The sequence below is a fragment of the Nestor notabilis genome, unplaced genomic scaffold (assembly GCF_000696875.1).
Source record: "Nestor notabilis isolate BGI_N333 unplaced genomic scaffold, ASM69687v1 scaffold21767, whole genome shotgun sequence".
NCBI lineage: Eukaryota > Metazoa > Chordata > Aves > Psittaciformes > Psittacidae > Nestor > Nestor notabilis.
In genome coordinates, this window is record NW_009936419.1 from 80,202 (window position 1) to 101,498 (window position 21,297).

Below are 21,297 nucleotides of genomic sequence, written 5' to 3' on the forward strand. Positions count from 1 at the left end.
CATATTAAGAAATTAATCTATTGGATTCAACAGTTGGATGACAGAAATCAAAACAATTAATGGAAGATGACTTTTGAAATCTCAAAGTAACTGCAAAGGCATGAGAGTTTTTAAAGGAGTCTGAAAATTCTAGAAGCTGCTATTTCTCCCTGCTTCAACACTTTACATATTCTATTATTTGTTAGCTTCAGAGGCACGTTCAATGAACTCACTAGTTGTACTGAAAGTTTATGCATCATTTTATAGAATTTTGCCTATAGCTTGTGAAAAGGTTCAGGTAAGATAGAAGGAGTGGTTATACATTCTTTAGATTTTTAACTTTATCATAAAGATCTTTCTTAGCAACTTACCAAAAAGTGAGATCCTATGTCTAACAAGAGCAGCTAGTTTGCAGAACAGGCTAAAGCAGAAAAGAACAGAAAGAGCAATACAAGACAAGACAAAGATTAAAATTTATTTAGAATGTGTGGTAAAGAGTAGTAGGAATATGAAAGAGAACACACAACATAATTCCTGAAAATGTGCATTCTGAATCATGCATGACGATAACACACTATTTAAAACAATTTGTGAAGATAACCTTTGTAAATAAATAAATCTGTGTTTAGCCATTGATGATGATAAGATGAATCCTGAAGTATAAACACATGTGAAGAGCTTCTGGTAAGTATGTCAGAAACTTGCATATCTAACCTATCTGTCAAAATAATAGGTTAATTAAGAGCAAGGAAAAATCACCAACTCTGACTACTTCAACTTCTAAAAGCAGAGACAGCTAGGCAGGTTTTTTATTATCTGTGCTATACATTAAAAATGGAATTAGGATGTAACAGAATGAAGAAAAATATACCTTAGGAATTGCTATGGTCTCCTACTAACAAGAGATTGTCATTGTTATCGTCACAGTAGTAAGAAAATACTATACTTTCTATAAGATGAAAATAACTGATAGTCACTCTGCTCAGTGAGGAATGGAAAAAGAATTATAAGATATTTCTGAATTTATAATAGCAGATATGCAGACTAGACATCTAACTTCCTTCATGTATGTGCTTTTGTGAAGGTGTTTTGTACAACCCTAGTAAGCATCTTTCTAGCTTTATTAAGCCGACCTGACCGACTTTAGTGAAGTAATAGAGTATTCAGAAAAGAAGTATGAGATTGAATTCAAATGACATGAAATGAAGCTTACATCCTCCTGAACCTGAGTTGACTTCCCCAGGTACTGGAGGACTATCTTGTATATTTGTATATAATATACCTGAAAGCTCAGTAAAGCAGAATCTTAGGGACATTATGTCCACTCACTTTTGTGGGCAACTGCTTTATAAGGACTACCACTCATCTAGAAGATGGAAACAAAAGGGTAATAATAATTTAGAGAAATGCAAAGAGACATTGGAAGATAAACTGAAGAATAGAATCTAGGAAATTCAGTGCTGGGTCTGATCTTATGTAACAACAAGTAAATTATCTTTCAAATTTTATGTCTACTCTTCCATTGGAAAAAGTGAACTCTGGTCAACACAGTGAAGGAAAGCAAAAGAAATTTAAGAATCTGACAGTTAATGTAAGAAAGCATGAGCATAAAATACAGTTTGAGAGATTATGATACAAAACTTCCCAAACAAAATAACTGGTGCCATACCTCTAAAGGGAATAAAAATTTGGCAAGAAAAACATTAGATGACAGTCATTGTTAAAAATAAATTAAATACTGATTTTTAAATGTTAATTGCAGAAAAATGAAATTCATATTTTTGTAAAGGCAACACATTATAAATTAAAAGGCAACTGTCTCTTTTTAATTGAGTTTTCTAGAATAACTTTGAGTCAAATGGCTTACTTTAAGTCAAATATAAAACAGTGCAGACATCTAAGTTATTAAACTCCAGCAATTTTTCTTTGGGGGCAGAAGTAATTTTGTAGAGAAGGAAGAATCCATAATTACACCTAAAAAGCTGCATCATGGTATTTTCATATGTTTTGATACACAAAAATTTAAATGTGAGACTATTTGAATAACCCAACATTGGGATAAGCTTTAACCAGAAACTGCCATCAAAAATGAAACGCAAACCAATCAGAAACTAAGTTTTATTAGTTCCATTGCTCACAGAATCATTTATTGGTTTTGATGTTATCCACAATTAAATATTGTTAGTATTATTACATATGCTTAATTCTTTAATTATATATTGAAGAATACTAATATGAGAATTCTATTCACTCACTGCCATTCTGTGGAAACTGAGCTTTTGAACTATCATTCTTTTTAATCTAAGAGTCATTTAATTATCAATATAGAACCCTCCTGTATATATCTTAATTTTCTACTTACCTTGCTACCATTTCCTTTTCCTTATTTGATGCATATCCACTGCTACTGAGTGTTTTTGTTGGAGAAGACAGGAAGTAGAGGCAGTGATTTGTAAAGTACTGATCAACTAATGGTAAAAGAACCTAAGAAATACAGATACAAAATGTATTTTTCACAGAGCACAATGGTAAATGTTGCAACAATGCTCTGATTGGTCAAAGTTTATTCAAAGAATTTTCAAGTTCTGTAGCAGTTGTATTTTCTCATTTCAGACACAAATAATAAAAATTAAAATCTTAAGTCTTACAATTTTACTTAAAATTGATATAAATAATAAACAGAGTTACACAGATCTCTATATTTTGGATCCTATACTGCAGGCTTATGTTCTCACATTCAAGAAAGATCAGTAACACTGAACTAAGAGGACTCTTCCTCTCCACTATTTACATAAATCTCCAGTACAGACATAAAGGGAGAGGTTTTTTTTCTTTTTAAGAGCCTAAATTAAATCCTAAATGTTCCTTACTTCAAATCTGATTATTGATAACATTTTCTTATTAGGTACACAAATGTGTATGACAACACTATGCACAGAAATACTTCTTCCTGTTAATTAAATGATACTATGCATTTCAGTGATATACAAGGGCAAAAATTTTCAGAAATAATTCATATGTTCTGTAAGAGTATTTAATTTCATGTAATAAATAAGCTGCCTTTTAATTTCTATGTTCCTTCTTGTGTTGAAGCAGATATATTGAAGTATTTTGCAATATTTGGATCTACCAAATACATTGAAATAGTTTTGAAAGTATTTTGAAATATTTGTTAACATTTAATTTACTACTTACCATGACAAAAATGGGATAGATATATTGCTATTACCTGAAAAGCAGTCTAACATTAAAAATTTCCATGTTCTGTATAATGGAACGTATATGTAAATTACTTGAAATACCAAATCACTCACTTTGGCAAAGAATTTTATTTCTTGGTCATGTGGAGATTTTTCAGTTTTTCCACTGGTTACAATGGCTTCTGCAAGGATACAATCAAGGCAGACACAAATAAGAAGTTGTCTAATAATAAATAACATAATAGCTCTTTGACATATCCTTGCAATCTTATTTTTGCTGAAATACAAATAAAACAGCATAAACAGTTTAGCTACTTAAAGATGTCCAAGAATTCAGTCTTCAAAGTAAAAGACAGAATTTAAGTTTCTTAAGTGCAAGAAGTGATTGCTAGAAATGTAAACATATCAACATCCAAATATTTAACTACGAACAGTTTTAATTATTTTCAATTTAAAATTTGCAGCTTACCCAAATGTGCAATAAACTCTTGAGCAGAATCAACATACTTCAAAATTTTCTTCAGGAACTTAAAGGCAAACCTCTTTTCCATGGATGAGGCATCCAGCTCCATGTCATTCAGACACCTGTTTTAGACAACATTAAGATGAATAGCATTGATGATGACAGTAGGACATATGATGACAGTACTATGAAGCATTTCATTCCTTATTATTTTTTATATTAAATTTTCAGAAGAAGGAGAAAATGACCTTCCACAGCAACTCTTAGTTATCATCTACACAGCAAGAAATGTTAAAATAAGTTCATGTTTCTCTAAGAGGAATAATAGCTTTGGGTTAAAATATTCAAAATGTATGTGTTTTACAATAGGGACTTCAGAAAGCTATCTTATTCAACAATGAAGCCATGGTACATTTTAATCCAACAAAGCAATGCCTTGGCCATTCAATTTCTACTGCTTGCAGATCAAAGTGCCAAATGTTCAGGGGGTTAGCAACTACATCTTTACAAAAATCAGTCTAAGTACTACACTTCATTTCATTAATCACATTTTTGTCCTTGAACTTTATGAAGTCAATATGACTTAAACTACTAAATGAAAACCTAAATGTAACTAACAAACTACTATACTATTCAAAGTAAATGAAAAATTGCAATGGTATGTGATACTTTAGGAAGATCCATGTATTATGTATTCTTTGAGATAAATTATTGACCTAAATCATGACTAGTGCATTCAAGATCTTAAACAGAAATAAAACCATGTATGGTTGGCTGTGCCTGGATTTAAAATACTAGATTTAACTTTAGCTACAAATAAAACCTACCTCACCAAAATTCTAAAATTCTTTAGGATCACAGAAAAAATTAGCTTGGAAGGAACCTCTGAAAATCATCTGATCCAAGTCCCATCTCCAATCAAAGCTAAACCCGAAGTTAGACCAGGTTGCTCAGAACCTTATCCAATAATGTACCGAGTATCATCATGAACTGAAATCTCGTAATTGTCCTGGGTTCAGCTACAGCAGTCATTTTTTCTCCTTCTTAGTAGCTGGTGCCGTGCTGTGTTTTTGACTTTCAGTCTGGGAACAACGCTGATAACACTGATGTTTTTAGTTGTTGCTCAGTAATGTTTACTCTGACCAAGGACTTTCTCAGTCTCATGCTTTGCCAGAGAGGAGGGGAAGCCAGGAGGAAGCAGAGGCAGGACACCTGACCCAAACTGGCCAAAGGGCTATTCCATACCACAGCACGTCATGCCCAGTATATAAACTGGGGGGAGTTACCCGGAAGGCCCAGATCGCTGCTCGGGTTGGGCTGGGTATCGGTTGGCAGGTGGTGAGCGGTTGTGTCCTCTCCCCTTGTTATTCCTCTTATCATTATTATTGGTAGCAGCAGTGGTTTGTATTATACCTTAGTTACTGGAGAGCTGTTATCTCAACCCGTGGGAGTTACATTCCTTCGATTCTCCTCCCCATCCCTCCAGGAGCGGGGGGAGGAAGGAAAAGGGGGGGAGTGAGCGAGCGGCTGCGTGGTTCCAAGTTGCCGGCTGGGCTTGAACCACGACAATAATATATTCTGGCAAGCCTATTATAATGTTTGACCACCCTCACTGTGAAAAAATAAGGGCAAAATACTTTCATACATCTAACTGGAATTTCCCTTGTAACAACTCATTAATTGAAGAGAGTATTTGACTTCCTTGTCTCTGTAACCAAATACTTCATTAAGTATTTGAAGACAGTGTTAAAATCCCATTGTAGCTTTCTGTTCTAATACTGAAAAAATCTAGCCTCTCCTCAGAGTCTCTCCTGGCATGACATGCATGGCAACCCCTGAAGCATCTTAGCAACATAACTTTTTAGATTTTGAATTTATTCTGCTTTCAAACATACTTGATTTTACAAGTCATTAACAATTATTGTTTCCTTAAAGCTTTCTTGTATATTTGTTTAGTTTGCAACTTTTCCATGGTTATTCCAACATTAAAAAGACTGAGCTATACTTGAGATTTTCAGTTCACATATGGTAGCCAACACCCCAGGACACATCCAACTGGCTTGTCAAGTGCGGAACTGAATAACATTTAGGGAAACCTTGTTACCCAAAAAGTCTACTTCAGACTCTTCAAATAGTAGCAGATAGAAACTCCCTTTATCAATATGAGAAAATGACCTGAAGTGTGGAACTGTAGTTTGTGGCACTGAGGCAAAAGCAAGAAAGAAACAAGAAAGCAGGAAAGTTGCTGGATTCATGGTTGTGTTATGGAGGAAATAATCATTTGTCCTGAGATGCCTTAGCACGGATAGAGAAGTAAATTAGGGAGAATCAACAGAAGATTAGACTAACAGTTGAAAGCCAGCTATGAGGTGAATCCAAGGAAAAAAGTAATCCTGTGAGAGAAGGCTAATCTCCTGCTACCTCACTCTCAGAGTGGATAATTTATCTAAGTATTTATGTGTATTTTTAGTGAGATGACTGAAAATATTATCTTTTTTGTTTATAATAAGTCATGGTTGCTGAGAGATTACATGTACTTTCCTAAAAATTGAAAGACATTGGTAGCTCTGTTAAATAACAAAGCTGGTATCAAAAGAAATTTAGAGATTTAAAATAAAGATGCTTAACAGAATACCATGTTGTTTCTAACTTACACTTGAGTAAGGCCTGAGAGATTTCTCTGTATCTCATAAACACCCAAAAGTAGTTCAAAAGTGTTCTCAACAAAGAGAGAGGAACATAAATCAAAACAGAGGCAGATGGTATATGTAATGTACACACACAGTGCCGCCTATATGTTTCCAATTATAATGAATTTCCATGTTTTAACGATTAGCCCAACGTTTTTAAGAATGATATTCTGGAAATGTCATAATTGCAATCAGTACTTCAGAAAGAAAATTTGTATAATATTTGAAATATGCACATATTCATCTGAAGAAAACACTGAGATGATGATATTTGTGATTCACTCTTACACAGATAATTGCTGAAAACTCTCAGACCATACCCCAGAAGGAGTTTGAGCAGGCTTTTTCAAGTTGACTTGTCCCATAAGTTAACACTGTCTTCTTAACCTGAACACATACAGGCGCAAAGAGATATTAAAACTTGTATATGAGCAATGCCATTGGTGTTTCAAAGGATCATTCATTTACAGGAACTCAACCCGCTTTTCCTATTCAATGGCTCTAAAGCAATTACAGAGGATATAAAAATGTTTGCTGGCGTATACACATTTTGGTTTCAGGCTGAGAGCCTACATAAGTGGCAGGAGGGAATTTTTCTTGTAGTAAGGCAGAAACGTATATTTAGAGCTGTCTTCTAATATCTTTACCTTTTTGTCCTGGGTTCAGCTACAGCAGTCGTTTTTTTCTCCTTCTTAGTAGCTGGTGCAGTGCTGTGTTTTTGACTTTCAGCCTGGGAACAACGCTGATAACACCCATGTTTTCAGTTGTTGCTCAGTAATGTTTACTCTGACCAAGGACTTTCTCAGTCTCATGCTCTGCCAGGGAGGAGGGGAAGCCGGGAGGAAGCAGAGACAGGACACCTGACCCAAACTGGCCAAAGGGCTATTCCATACCACAGCACGTCATGCCCAGGATAGAAACTGGGGGGAGTTACCCGGAAGGCCCGGGTCGGGGTGGGTATCGGTTGGCGGGTGGTGAGCGGTTGTGTCCTCTCCCCTTGCTATTTCTCTTATCATTATTATTGGTAGCAGTAGTGGTTTGTATTATACCTTAGTTACTGGACTGCTCTTATCTCAACCCGTGGGAGTTACATTCCTCCAATTCTCCTCCCCATCCCTCTGGGAGCAGAGGTAGGAAGAAGGGGGGGAGTGAGCGAGCGGCTGCGTGGTTCCGAATTGCCGGCTGGGCTTGAACCACAACACTTTTACAGATCTAATAATCAATTAGTATAAATTTCTGAGTGTATACTTTCAGTAGAGACACAGACTTGAAAAAGAGAAATAAATGAAAACATTTGACTCTGCACAGTAAGTTCAGTTAACGAAAATGCTTAATGCCAGCAAAACTGCAGTTTCCTATGTGTTCAGGTGTTTCACATCCAAAAAAGGATGAGTTACAGTGTATTAACTCGCAATTCCATCATACAGAGCAAAAAATACAGTATATTATTTTAATTTCATTGACAGTGTACGTCCCCACAGGCCAGCTGACTTCCAGACACAGCAATTCAAGTTAGAAGTCTGCATTTCTGCTTGAACAGAAGGATGAAATGCCCACAAAACAGCCACTCTGTCTTACTGCTTCACAGAACTCAAACCAACATGTTTCTTAAAAAACTGGATTAAAAAGCACTTTTACATAGACATGTTTCAGTATCAGACCTCAGATTTATTTTCCCATGACCCTTACTGACACTGCTGGCTGGTAATTTACAAGTTTTGAATTTACTGTGATCACATACTTATTAAAAACGCTACCAATCTACACTATTCCAGAAGGGTCTTTCTAAACATAAAAATAACAAGGATTCTGACTTACAAAAGATATGCCAAATGGTAATTATGTTACTAAATAACAGACTGCAGTGAGATAAGGACAATCATCATGGTTCCTGCACAGAATGCAAGCAAGTGTCAAAAAAAATGTGCAACTTACCGAGATATGATTATACCATTGACTTGAAGGAATTTAAACAGTTCTTGTGCCTTTTCACGGTCTCGTGACTTCTCCTTAGCTGTCAATGTGTCGTAAGGTACCAACAGAGGATGACTACCTCCACCTTTAGAGTAAGTTGAAAGAACTGTAAGTTTTTCTACTGTAAGATTTATTTCACTTCAAGTACAAAAGGGAACTAATAAATTTTGATTGTCTTACGCTGTCTTCTTTCAGAGTGTTTCTTCTCCCTCATTTTTCTTGGTGATTTTTTTGTGTGTGGTTCACAGGATTCTGGCTTACCTTTGCTTTCCAACTCCATTTTCTTCTTTTTGGCCCATATATTATGGTAGTTTTCTGCCATTACCTCAGCCATTCCCTACATTGCCATCAGAAAACATAAGATGCAAAATTAGGAGGTGACAAAACTTGTAATTCTACGTAATTTTACACTAAGAAACATCACAGTTAAGTATCATTTCTACATTCAGCTGTTCTTTGAAGTCAGCATAGGCACAGGGTACATAAATATCACATACTGTCTCCAGCCCCTTTCCTATTTACAAGATAACTTTTTCTATGAACTCAGGAAGCACCAACAGGATGAACAGTAGAAAACTCTTCCTTAATTATGTAAATAGTATGGTTTGCACCTTTCTACAAGAGCATATCACAAACACGGCCACAAACAGGCTCATAAAACCTGAAAAAATTCAAGTCATTAATTATAAAAGAACAAATATATTAATTCTTTTTAGCACAATATATGCAAAACACAAATACAAACCTGAAGCTCCCTAGAAAGCATCACGTTAGAGAGATCAAGTGGTGATGGGCTATATCCATTTCCCTGCAGGGAAAAAAAAAAAAAAAGAATTATTTTCAGGTAAAAGTATTTCAGATAAAAAAAATCAAATATTCAAATACATCATCTCTGTTGTTGATCTGATTAGAGTAACACCATTTGCATTTTTAAACTTTCTTGTAGAAACTGTGTTCACCTTCTGTTTTGCGATGTGCTGAAGACACACAGGACAATTAATAGAATACCTCTGTTGAAATAAGAAGGCTGCTGCAGATACTTAGATCTCCCTATTTGCAACAAATGGCAAGATGCTAAAATCTACGCTTTTTCAGCCTAAGAGAGGAGACCAATCATGAAGCATACAAGATGTGCCTTCAATACGTGACAGAACAGTGTGGCAACAGTGTGAATGAACCACATACTAAAGACAAGACATCACAACAAGAAGTTAAAATAGATTATTGTCTCATGCAATTTATGGACTAAGAAAAAGGAGGAGTGTGGTATATTTATGTAGTCTTTAAGTGTTTAAAGTTTGAGAGCTGCAGTGTGAGAAACCTATTAAGCACTGTTTAACCTACGTTAAATGTAATTGATCACATATGTATCAGTGATTCCAATCAGGTACTGAAGTTAAACATGCTGAAATCCCCTGCTCAATCATGTCTTTATCATGTATCTTCTTGGGCAAGAAGGCCCACTGCAGAAAAGGTTCAGCTGGCTGGTAGCACAATTGCCAGAAACAGGAGGACTCCCTGTAAGGAGTGACATTTGCTGAAGAGATAAGAAATGCTGTCTTGTAACAGGAGCACTTGTGGTAAGCAAAACTGCTGTTGGGGAATGAACCCAACACAGGCTTAAGGTGCCTGATGCTCACGGAGGATCAGTGCTGGTGCAACTGTATGAAAGGGATCAGCTTGTGGCACATTTTCTGTGTGCTCCTACCACATAAGCAGTAGAGCTCCAATGCATTTATCATCAAATCTTACTATATTTAAGCACAAATATATGTTTAATTCACCTGAAGGGCTACAATAAAAATTCCCCAACACGTGTCATAGTTTTAAATAGTGTTACCCTCCTCCAAGACACATAGCGAGCAGCAGTCTCAGCACGCAATTATTAAATGACTATATGAAAACTGCCTTCATGTCTTCTGAGAAAATGGATACAGTGACAGCCTTATAATTTTAAAGTTGTCTTTTTGCAATCCCCTCTTTAGTGCTGCTCCACAGTTTTTATTATAGTGACATGACATCCAGCTTCAGAACTCTAATATTAAATGTTTATTTTCATTAAAAAGAATATAAAATTAACATAGTTTTTTATAATTTCTTAGTAGATTAACAAACAAGTCTTTCGCTTTCTAAATTTAAGTAATTCCACCTTACCTGGCTAGACTGTGATATGCTGCGGAGCTTTTCATTTTCACGCTGATGTATTATTCCCTCTCCTCCCTCCTTGGTCCTTTCTAGGCTCCATCCCATCGCCAACATGGTTTTCAGTGATTCTCTGGCAGGCCAACGATAAATTTCCTTTTCCTTTGAAGAAAATAATGTAAAATTTCTCTGTATTTAGCAAGTAACAAAGACACAATAAAAATATTCTGTCCTTCTTTATAAATAGTCACATGCCACAAAGGTAAACATAATTTGAATATTATATTTAAGGATACATGAGAAAAACTTTGAAGTACTTACATTTTTTTGTTTGTTTTATTCCTAGTAGCATTTTTTTCTGGGGTATCTGTTACAAACTAACAGTGTTCAAATGAGCTCCAGAGCAAAAATGTAGTTTGCATCTGGACACTTACTCATAAATTCCTCTAGCCCAAAATAATACAAAATTTATGGCATTACAAGTACTATGAAATTAGTTAGGCAAGTATGTAGATTCGAATGCATCAGCATGAGGCCTTTTTTTAGTCTTCCTATATTTATACCCACCCAGAATGTCACTGATCTATGCACGTCTTCATATGAATACAGCCATTGATAAAAAATTAGGGAACGGCCTTTATTCCAACTCTCTTTTGAAAAGTAAAGGCATTACAGAAAATCTCAAAAGTTGTGGCAAAGAAAATTCTGAGTATGTCATATTAAGACCTCTCAAATCAACCTAATAAAAGTATTTTAGGTCTTACCATGCATAAGAATTTTTATGACAATTAACATGGCACTTTTCATGGAAAGACCTGATTTTTATGCTTAAAAGGTCTAATCTGAGAAAATTGAGAAAAATTTCTTTGAACTGTTTTAATAACAACTCAACCAACAATTCCTCAGTTCCTCTCCAAAGATTTCAAAGCAATTTACAAACCTTGGGAAATTAAACTTTTCGAATCCCTCTTATTTTTTTATCATTTCCATTTTTTGAACAGGAAAAGTTTGGTAAAGAGGGACAAATATTTGACTTATGACTCACCCAATGAATCACTGAAAAATATGTAAGAGAAGTCAAATCAGTCCGTTATATCACAACTAGAAGATATTCGTGTCTAGTCAAGAAATTCAAATAAAAATGCATTCAAAATAGTTTAAAATATGTTCCCTCATTTTATACTGAAGCATCTTCTATACTTTCTTTAAATTTTTCTACCTTCTTGAAGACAAAAATTGCCTTCACATTTGTTAAATTACACTTCTATCTGAAAACCTAGGAGTTCCTGCCAGTCATTCCTCATCCACAAAGGCCTGAAAATCTTGTGCTATTGACACTTTGAATACAAACTGGCTCAGGCCTATGAAGGCTGCCTAACAGAAGCAATTATATGAGACCCTGTGTAAGATTATCCAGACAACTAGTTAAGCATATATATGTTTCTGTTCTTAACAGCAACAAGAATTCCAAGAATTCTTGTAAGAATTATTTGTAAGAATAATTTGTAAGAATAGTTTGTCTCTTACAGCATATATTTGAAATGGATTTTAAAAAGTACATAAATAAATCTACTTTCTATTAATGAAGCTGAAATTTCCTCTGTTACCTTTTCAGTTAAAGTCTTGAAAGGTCTTATTAATGGGTGTGTCTTCATATTTTCATCAAGTGAAACACCATACTTCCACCCACTATTAGTCTGAAAATAAAATAAATACACTGAAATAAGATGAGAATAACGCAGATGAGTAATAGCAAATTGTCCTGTTTACTTTGTTGTATTGAACTGCTAATCTATTCCAATAGCTATCCTGTGCCACAGAAGTTTCTGTTACAAGAGCATGCATCCATTTGTAGATACACTGGAATAAAACACGGTCCTGACAGATTAGATGCCACCTATGAGTAGCAGGTCTCATGAAACCAGTTCTGAGCCTAATACACCCTGGCCCCTTTGAGATGGAGTCATGCATGAAGACGTACTAGCTAAGGTAAAGAAAGTGTCTATTCTCTGGGAGGTTAAAGTCAGCAACAGAGAGAAGAAAATATAACGTTAACGTGTAACTTTAATGGATCTTTTACCTCAAACAATATTACTTGAAATTATGGGTTGAGATAAACGTGTGCATATTTATATACTCGTATGTATGTATAACTTTCTCTACAAATTTGCATACATAGCCCCCCACAACAACAGAATTGTTATTTCTCTGTAAGTGTTCTATAAAATTGTTACTGATTTTTTATTAATAGTTACAATAAATTACTTAACCCAAACTCTATTTTTTAACTTGAATGAAAGAGATTTAAAATTCCTACTTGAGTTGAATTAGTTAGTTCAATATCAGAAAATGTCCCAATATAGTTATCAAAAACTATCGTCAACTCTACCAAACTTCATTTTCCTCAAATTTAACTCTGGAAGTTATATTTATTAACATTAAAATCTATTTGCAAATGTAACAGTAAAAAGGCCTTTCTTAAATGTTTCACTGAAACATTAAAAAGATATAAAATGTCACTTAGTATATATTGTCTCATCTTGTAGCTATTTTGAAGCAGTGAAACAGAAACACAACACAGTGTCAGAGCACTTGGAAAATTAGAGGAAGAGCCTTCTTACAGCTAAAAAGAAAGATAAGCTATAACTGCATTTTCTGAAATAAAAAAAGGACATTAGACTTCCCAGATACATTCTTAGATCACAGAGCTGCTGCAGTAAAATTAAATCTCTGCCTCCCAGTCAAAAAATATCATTATCAAGCAAAATGAAGCTAAGATCTACACATTATTATTAATAAGAAGCTAACAAACAAAACCAAGGCCAGTGCCCCCTTTTCATTTCCCTCACATATTTGTCATAATAAATTCTGTTCACTTTGAAAAAGTGACAAATTTCAGTGCATTTTCTTGAGCAAAAGGTTTCTTCCACATATCCCTAAATATGCAGGCATTAATGCATTCTGACCAAGGGCGTATCAGTTAAACTGACCCATTTTCTTTTAATATTCACACCAGGTATTATTAACTAGTCCTTTCCTGACAGTTGCCAGTCTTAAAATAATTCCTACCTTGTCAAAGGCCCATTTATCATGGGAATGTTCAGCATATTTGCTGACAATATACTCCAACTTTTCAGGAAGTACAAGACTGTAAACAAAGGAGAGTATGGTCATTCAACCATAAGTTACTGCAGTCTGATTTATGAAAAAAAATGTCAGTATAATAGAGCACTAATCAAAATGCTTTGCTTCCAGACAAAGGCAAGACATTTGGCTTTACCATTCCATTTTCTTTAGAAGAAATGCTGCAAAACAGAGCAGAGCTATAATGGCATTTACAGAGAATCTTCAAATACATAACAGTAGCACTTATTAGACACTGAAATCACAAGAAAAAAACCCACTGCTTTAATAGCAAGAATCAACTAGTGATCCTCAGTTATTGAATATAAACATATTAGAAATCTGATTTTTGAAAGCACAAGATTACTAGGAAGGCCAAATCTCTATTAAATCATCACACATGACCTGCTCACTTTGCTTATCAGATTGAGATCAACTCTTAAAACTAAGTGAGGATTTTATAAAAACTGGACAATAGGCCAATTAAATCTCCAAATTTTGGTGATCTTGTACCATTTGTCATAAGCACACTCTAAATAATGACAGTATCAAACATTTCAAGTGTATATATCTCAAACATTTTAATTACTAGGCATAGATAGGAAGTATAGAATTTGCTATGTAGTCTGCACATATAACAGGGAAATATTTAATGTCCATACAGTGCTGAGAAGAAGATGTTTTATATCAAGTAAGCAGGATTATGTTGCAGTGAAGTATTTGACAGGAGGAAACAAAAATCCCTACACTACTTCTGAGAGGTACTAGTGTCATTAAAAAGTCAGTCACCAGCCAACTTTTCCTACAGAGGAGAAAAAATTGTTAAGAAGGAACAGTACAACAATATTTAAGAAAAGGAAATTACTATGATTTATATGACTCACTTTGCTGTACTGACAGGCTTGGGATCAAAATTTCCTTCTGGATCCAGTGAAGTCTGCTTTTCCAAAGTTGACTTAATTCGTGTATCTAAATAATCAGGGGGCAAGGCACCAGCTATAGCACTTAAACAAGGCAAAGCCATTCGAAAGAGCTCTGGATCATACTTCTGCAGGAGAGATAGGAACTGGTTGGAAAATCCAACAGAAAAACATGCAGAATGTTAGTGAAAACCAAGCAGCCATATGTCCAAATATTAGAATATGCAAACAAACTGTAAAGCACATTTAAAAATAAAGCATAGAACAAAAATAATTGCTGCATGACATCTATTTTTCTTGATACCAACTTGATACATTTTAAAGACTATTCAAATTTACGTAACAGTATGCTGGCACTTTTGTAAGTATATACAAGTACGACTCAAGCTTTCTTTGGGTTAGTAAGGGGCCTTACTGTTTGCCTAATTATAGAAGTATGGTTATCTACGAAATACAGCTTCAGTTCTAAGTTGACTAATTGCTATGTTAGCTGCAGAAGCCGTTGTAATTTCTCCTTCCTTTCCTGTAACCTGTTTCAGTTTGAATCATACTGGTTAAAGAAAGTTGTGTTTTACTGTAGCAAAGTCAGTTCATTATTTTTCAAAATTCTCCTGCTAAGAGGTGCATTTGCTCTTCTAAACAGTCATTTTAGCTCTAGAAAGCACATAGAAGTACTTGATATATAAAAATATGAGGCAGAACTACATTTGAAGAACATATCCTTAGCAACTTGCCATCATATTCAAGATCAATTGTTACACACTAGATCATAAAAAAACATGTGCTAGAGGAAGTGGTAGCAGATCACAGTAGGCCAAGGTTCTCTTTCCAGCTTTCAAACAACATTCTTAGTATGCTTAGGATAAATAAAAATCACTTCTCTATCTTTCAGATTCCCCAGACGTAAAATTGTGCATAATGATATAGCTTTAAAAGGCTTTAGGATCTACTGATGAACACTACAGTGTAAGACTTTGATGCTATTATAACTTTTTCATAAATTTTACTCAGATAGCTCAGGCATCTTTTTGATGTTACAACACAGACACCAATCATTTCTAGAAAAAAAAAAAACCAACACTACAAAAATATTTCTCTTACTTCATTATTAGAAAGAGTACATGCTTCTGTAAATCTGAATGACCACTGTGTTATGAAAATGCTGAAGGTATATTATGCCATCATATATATATATAGAGAGAGAGAGAGAGTCACAATATTATGATCCATTATAATTTTTTTAGCAAGTATTTTCATGTTTACATCGAAGCAAGCAGAATGCTTAAAATTTTGAGGCTTCAACTTCCTCTAGGTTTATTGCAGATTTACACAACAATTATGATCATTTAGAAAACTATGCAAATACTATTATAGAGGTCCACCAATATTAGCAGAAACATATCATCTTCATTTATTTGTAAAATGCCAAGATGCACTAATTCGAAAAATTTTATTGCGTCAGGCCCTCCTGACACTCTGCACTTGTGACAGTAGTAAGAGCGGTAAATATCACTAGAATCAAATACAAATAAGGCTTAAAAAGTAATTTTAGAATAATGCAGAGACTGAAACTGTAAATCAGAATGCCTATAGAAACAACCATCTGAATCTGTCAATTAGAACTCACACAGAAACTCAGTGAAATGCTATGAAAAATTTGTTGCTGTTCGATAGCGAGAACCTGTTTTTTGAGCCCAATCAGGCAAAAGAAGTTTAAACTGAGTAAGGCATTTCTCCTATCAAAAATGCAACTTTTTCTTACTCAAGAGAAAAAATAAGCATGTGGAAAAAAATCCCGGGATCAATGGAAAACAGAACAGGAAAATGGAACAATTTTATTTCTAAGAATGTTGCATTACATTTCCTAAGGTGGGCAATAACCAGAAACCAAAAATAAAAAAAAACAAACCAAAAAACCACTAAGTGTATGTTTGAAAACAATGTAAATTTACTGTGCATACACCAACTATTAGACAAGCATATACATACAGTTCTTAAAATTAATTTTCTGCCAGTAAAAAGTATTTTTAAAAGTTTAGTAGAGCTAAGATAGGAGGGGCACGACAACATCAACTTGTTAGTGCAGCAAGCAATCTGCCTCATTACTAGCGTGAGGCTATATGGGTGTATCAAGACAAAAGTTTTACATTTCATTAGTTTGGAGAGAATCTTTCAAGATTCAGCATTCAATTTTTCATTAGAAAGTTACTTCATTAAAAGCATTCATTACCATATCCCCTATATTAGGTGAATGAACTGATAAATAGGCACTTGGCACAACATATCATCACTGTAATGCTCTTCTAGTCATCCCACACTGTAATGTGTATTAAAGTCATTACCTTATGAGACAAGGAATCAAATATTCCCCAGAATAATTTTTCAGTTAAATGTAACTCCTCTTCTGTTGCAATTCCATAGCTTCCCATTCCTGAAGGCAGACAATAATATTTCCAGCACTGCTCATAGTGATTTGTCAGAAGCTAGAATTTTCAAGAAAAAAAACACACGTAAAACATCAGTATTTAACAAAATAACATACTGGTTAGTGAACTCTGAATTACCAGTATCTATTTAAACAGTTACATAAGTATCATTATTTATCTCTGATTCTTCATTTCTAATGGCTCATAAAAATGGTCTCTTTGGGTCTTCTTTTTGGGAGAGCAGTAGAGCCCACATTCTGAAAGTATAAAGCGTGTATTATTCCCAGCTGCTGCTGTGGGATTCTCAGGGATGACAGTGAGTAGTAAAATTACAATATTTCAGGATTGTCACCATGTAAGTACAGATTAGCTCACAGGATAAAAATAGAGTCAATGAAAAGGTATAAAGCAAGACACGATAGATTCTGGTAAAAAGTTTTACAAATTCATATTGATTTTACTTCTATAATTTGTAGTTGGTGGCCTCAGTATTATTCAAAACATTGCAAAAGATGCCTGCAGTACACCCTTTAAACCATCTCTCTCTGGAAAAACCTGTGCTTTGCCCTGCCCCATTCTGTTTTTAAAAACATAATGATGACAGATTATCATGAAGTAAGTTTTACACTGAATACATGTACAGAAAGTAAAGCATTTACCTTGAGAGGCATTTTACAGTATTCATTGAGTAGGGGCACATCAAAAACTAGCCTTCTCAACAGCTGTTGTAGCATAGAGGGACGTAAGTGGCTGTAATTTAAAAAAAATTGAAGTTCTTAGTAAAGTTCACACAGTTCAGTAAAAATTTGCATATTGGAATTCAAATCACTCATAGATGTATTTTGAAAAACCAATGGTATGTGCTTAAGGAACTTTGCTATGCCTCATCTACTTACAGAAGAATGTAGCACAGAAAGATGTGCTAGTTCTGGACTCTCTTAAGTGAATAAACATCATGTATGACTGTGCCAGACAACAGCTGGATATTTTTTAGAATACACAGAGGGAACAATCTAAGCAAAAGAAATAGAATATTACCCTAACAGGATGGTTTCTGATATGAAACTTAAAAGCAACAACAAACTCCTAACTGATCTGGAAAATACATTACAATTATTCTTGTAAGAAATAAATCTCAACTGGAAGACTGAATAAATTACCCAGCATTTTTGTCTAGCTATTTAATTTCAGTGATCAACAGACTCAAAATCAACATAAAAACACTTCTTTCACATCTCTCCTTCAGTCATCACTTTTTGAGGCTGAAGATTCCTGGTCTACTAAGCTGTTTCCAAAGGAGCAAAATTACGCCTTATATTGATCCCTTTTGTTGGGCTTTTCCAAATCTTCTCCATTTCCACTCTATACTCTTTTTTGGCAGGGGTCCAGTGCCATGCACAAACTGAAAATGCACACTGCATTACTAATTTCACAGTCCACTGCCCAGACAAGTAGCACTACAGTTTACAACAGAGATCAAGAATTATGACTCAGTTGGCAAATCTACATTTCAATTCTTGATACGTCTTCAGTTCTCAGTTCAGTTTTAGGATTTGGAGAGTGGGAGGTAGTTTGTTTGGTTTTTGTTTTTTTTTTTTAAAGTACAGCCAAGGTTCTTCAAACCATAATCACAACTACAAACATCAATCCTTTAATTCCCTGACACACAATTACTGTCAGACTTGAAATAACACTTTTGGTAATTACTGGGGTTTTGTTTTTACAAATAATCAGAATCTGTCCTGTATCACCATAAAGCTCATATCAACATGATGTTTGTGTAATGCAATCCCCATAATGGGAAAATCAAATCTGTTTTCTCTTAGGAGAAAACAAATCTTTTCATGCACCCTGGTAATTTATTTCACACAAGAATAAAATAATCTTAGTTCTACATTATATACAAAGAAAGAAATTACAAAAATACATATACTGCACAAAGAAATCAATTTGTACACAAGTATAATACATACTGGCAAATAGCAAGCAGGCATTCTTCGATAGTGTCTCTCTGTGCTTTTGTAAGGGAACGTCCTTTGGATAACCTATATATTGTGTGAAGCATGGAGTCAACCAGAGAGGCATGATGCTCTGTTCCAGAAAAGAGGGGAGCACATCTTCTGAGTAATGGAAACACAGCTGAGCAAATATATCTGTTCAGTGCAAGAGCTGCCTCTGTGGTACTCAGAGAAACCTGTATGAAGTAGTAAAAGACTGTTAGTATCATATGGAATAAAGGTTACTAGATATGAAGTCTATAAAACAGAATAACTAAATACTCCTTAAGTCCCCTTAGTGACTGGGTGCTAAAATGATATCCATTCATAACACATAAAGACAAAAGCTTTTTTTTTTTTTTTAATCGATAAAATCCAAGTCATCCACTTATCACCTATCTCTTGCACCACTGTACTCTGAACCAATAGGAGCAAAAAAGAATATACAGCTTCTTTCTTTAAATAGGTTAGCAAAAACCACAAAGCATTAAGTAGCCCTTCTGATCTCACTTCATTTCTTCATACCTACACATATATGAATTTTCAGCATAATTACTGGAAGCACACAACAAAAGTAATCATTAGGCCTATTACAGTATACAAAATGTACTTACTGCATAACTAATGTAAGCCTGTATTAAAAGTTTCTAAACTACATTGCACTCTTGATTCATAAAGTAGCACTGAATGCTTATGATCATAAGCATTAATTATTAATTAGGTTGTAATTAAACAACCTAAATTAATAGTAAGTGAATTAATACTGTTTGTCTTTACAGTAATTTTTTAAATAGTTGTTTTGACTTGAAATTCCATTTTTTACATTTACGGAGCCACTGGGTTCAGCCACTGCACCTGAACTCCACAGCAAAATACTTACTGTATCCAAAGAAGCAGAGGCTCTTAAATCTGGTAAAAATCCAACTTCCAGTAAGTGAAGGAGGAAACTTTGGTCCTTAATACCATAGACACGGTCCAAGAAGAGTACCATGGGTGCTTTATGATCAGGACAGAAATTTGCAGACATGTCTGGCTCATTTACTGTGCCATCTACACAAATATATAATAAAATTTTTAATAGTAGGTAACTGATAAAATAACAAACAGCAAGACAATGAAAGACACTATAATTAAATTTAATATAGAATCACATGTTCAATGAAAATTATATTATTCTTCTGTTTTCTTGTGTGCAGAAAAAGATTACTAAGTTTTTACTATTTCAAAACCCCTTATCATTTTGAATTTATTAATATTTCACTCTTACATGAAAGCTTAAGAATGAATGGTAACCTACTTGTTCCATTAGAATTATGGAGAATGTTTGTTTATATGGTATAATTAAAGATAAATGTTACTGCAAATATAAAAAATATACAGCAACTGTAAAATCAAAAAAGGTTAAGAATTTTAATTTTTGTCTCATGTAAGCTAGACTAAAAAAGCATAGAACTTAAGGGGAAGACAACAATAACCCAGAAGTCAACTGTGTATCAGATAAACCATCTCTGACCATAAAATGGAACAGACAACTCCTGTGAAACAGAGAGGACAACAGAAGGACGGGAAGGAAGATAAAATTATCTTGCCCTAGAAGCAAATGACATACTGGTAGTTTATAGCCCATGAAATATGGATAAAATTAATAGGAAACAAGACGACTATAAGCCATAAAAATGTCATCCTGTGTTGAGTTTATGCTTCACAGAAAATTTCAATTTGTATGGTTATCTTGGAAGTTATTTTGTGGATATTAATCCACCCTGAAATCCACATTGACCACTTCTAGGAAAGAATCAACAATTGCATAAAAAGCAAGAACACAATGATCAATACAGTTCTGTAAACTCAAAGGTTCAGAGTGCATAAACCAAACTCTGGTAGGCCCACATAACCAGTATAAACATGTTCATGTCTTGTGTGCATCCCACAGCTGTTTTCTGTTTCTTGGGACTGAAGAATAGATATAGTGAAGGTACACAGAAGGGGAAATAAAATGATTCAGGTAATGGAGCAGTTATGATGAGAGACAAAGAAAACTTGAGATTCTTCAATTTGGCAAAATGAGGACTGAGAAAAGATATAGAACAGATTTAGAAAATTATAAAGATAGCTGACAAGATGAATGAAGAACTGCTATACCACAAACCACAAAATACTACAAAGGTGTTCATTAATACTAGTTGAGTATAATAAAAAAAAGTAATCATAGAATCATAGAATAGTTAGGGTTGGAAAGGACCTTAAGATCATCTTGTTCCAACCCCCTGCCATGGGCACGGACACCTCACACTAAACTATGTCACCCAAGGCTCTGTCCAGCCTGTCCTTGAACACTGTCAGGGACTGCCCACTTCCTTGGGTAATCCATTCCAGTGCCTCA

General features: G+C 34.5%; 1 protein-coding gene across 1 annotated transcript in view; it reads right to left on the reverse strand.

Annotated features, from left to right (window-relative positions):
• Positions 1-19,964, reverse strand: part of RYR3 (ryanodine receptor 3) — a gene marked incomplete at its 5' end in the record, with an annotated part of 77,796 nt that extends 57,832 nt beyond the window's left edge. Inside the window, 15 exons of the mRNA XM_010018342.1 lie at positions 351-400; positions 2,342-2,463; positions 3,294-3,361; positions 3,649-3,764; positions 8,268-8,391; positions 8,568-8,643; positions 9,052-9,114; positions 10,461-10,610; positions 12,056-12,145; positions 13,518-13,596; positions 14,456-14,619; positions 16,834-16,974; positions 17,577-17,667; positions 18,891-19,111; positions 19,795-19,964. Of these exons, the coding sequence (XP_010016644.1) occupies positions 351-400; positions 2,342-2,463; positions 3,294-3,361; positions 3,649-3,764; positions 8,268-8,391; positions 8,568-8,643; positions 9,052-9,114; positions 10,461-10,610; positions 12,056-12,145; positions 13,518-13,596; positions 14,456-14,619; positions 16,834-16,974; positions 17,577-17,667; positions 18,891-19,111; positions 19,795-19,964 (1,725 nt within the window). The remainder of the gene's footprint in view (positions 1-350; positions 401-2,341; positions 2,464-3,293; positions 3,362-3,648; positions 3,765-8,267; positions 8,392-8,567; positions 8,644-9,051; positions 9,115-10,460; positions 10,611-12,055; positions 12,146-13,517; positions 13,597-14,455; positions 14,620-16,833; positions 16,975-17,576; positions 17,668-18,890; positions 19,112-19,794) is intronic.
• Between the last annotated feature and the right edge of the window lie 1,333 nt (positions 19,965-21,297).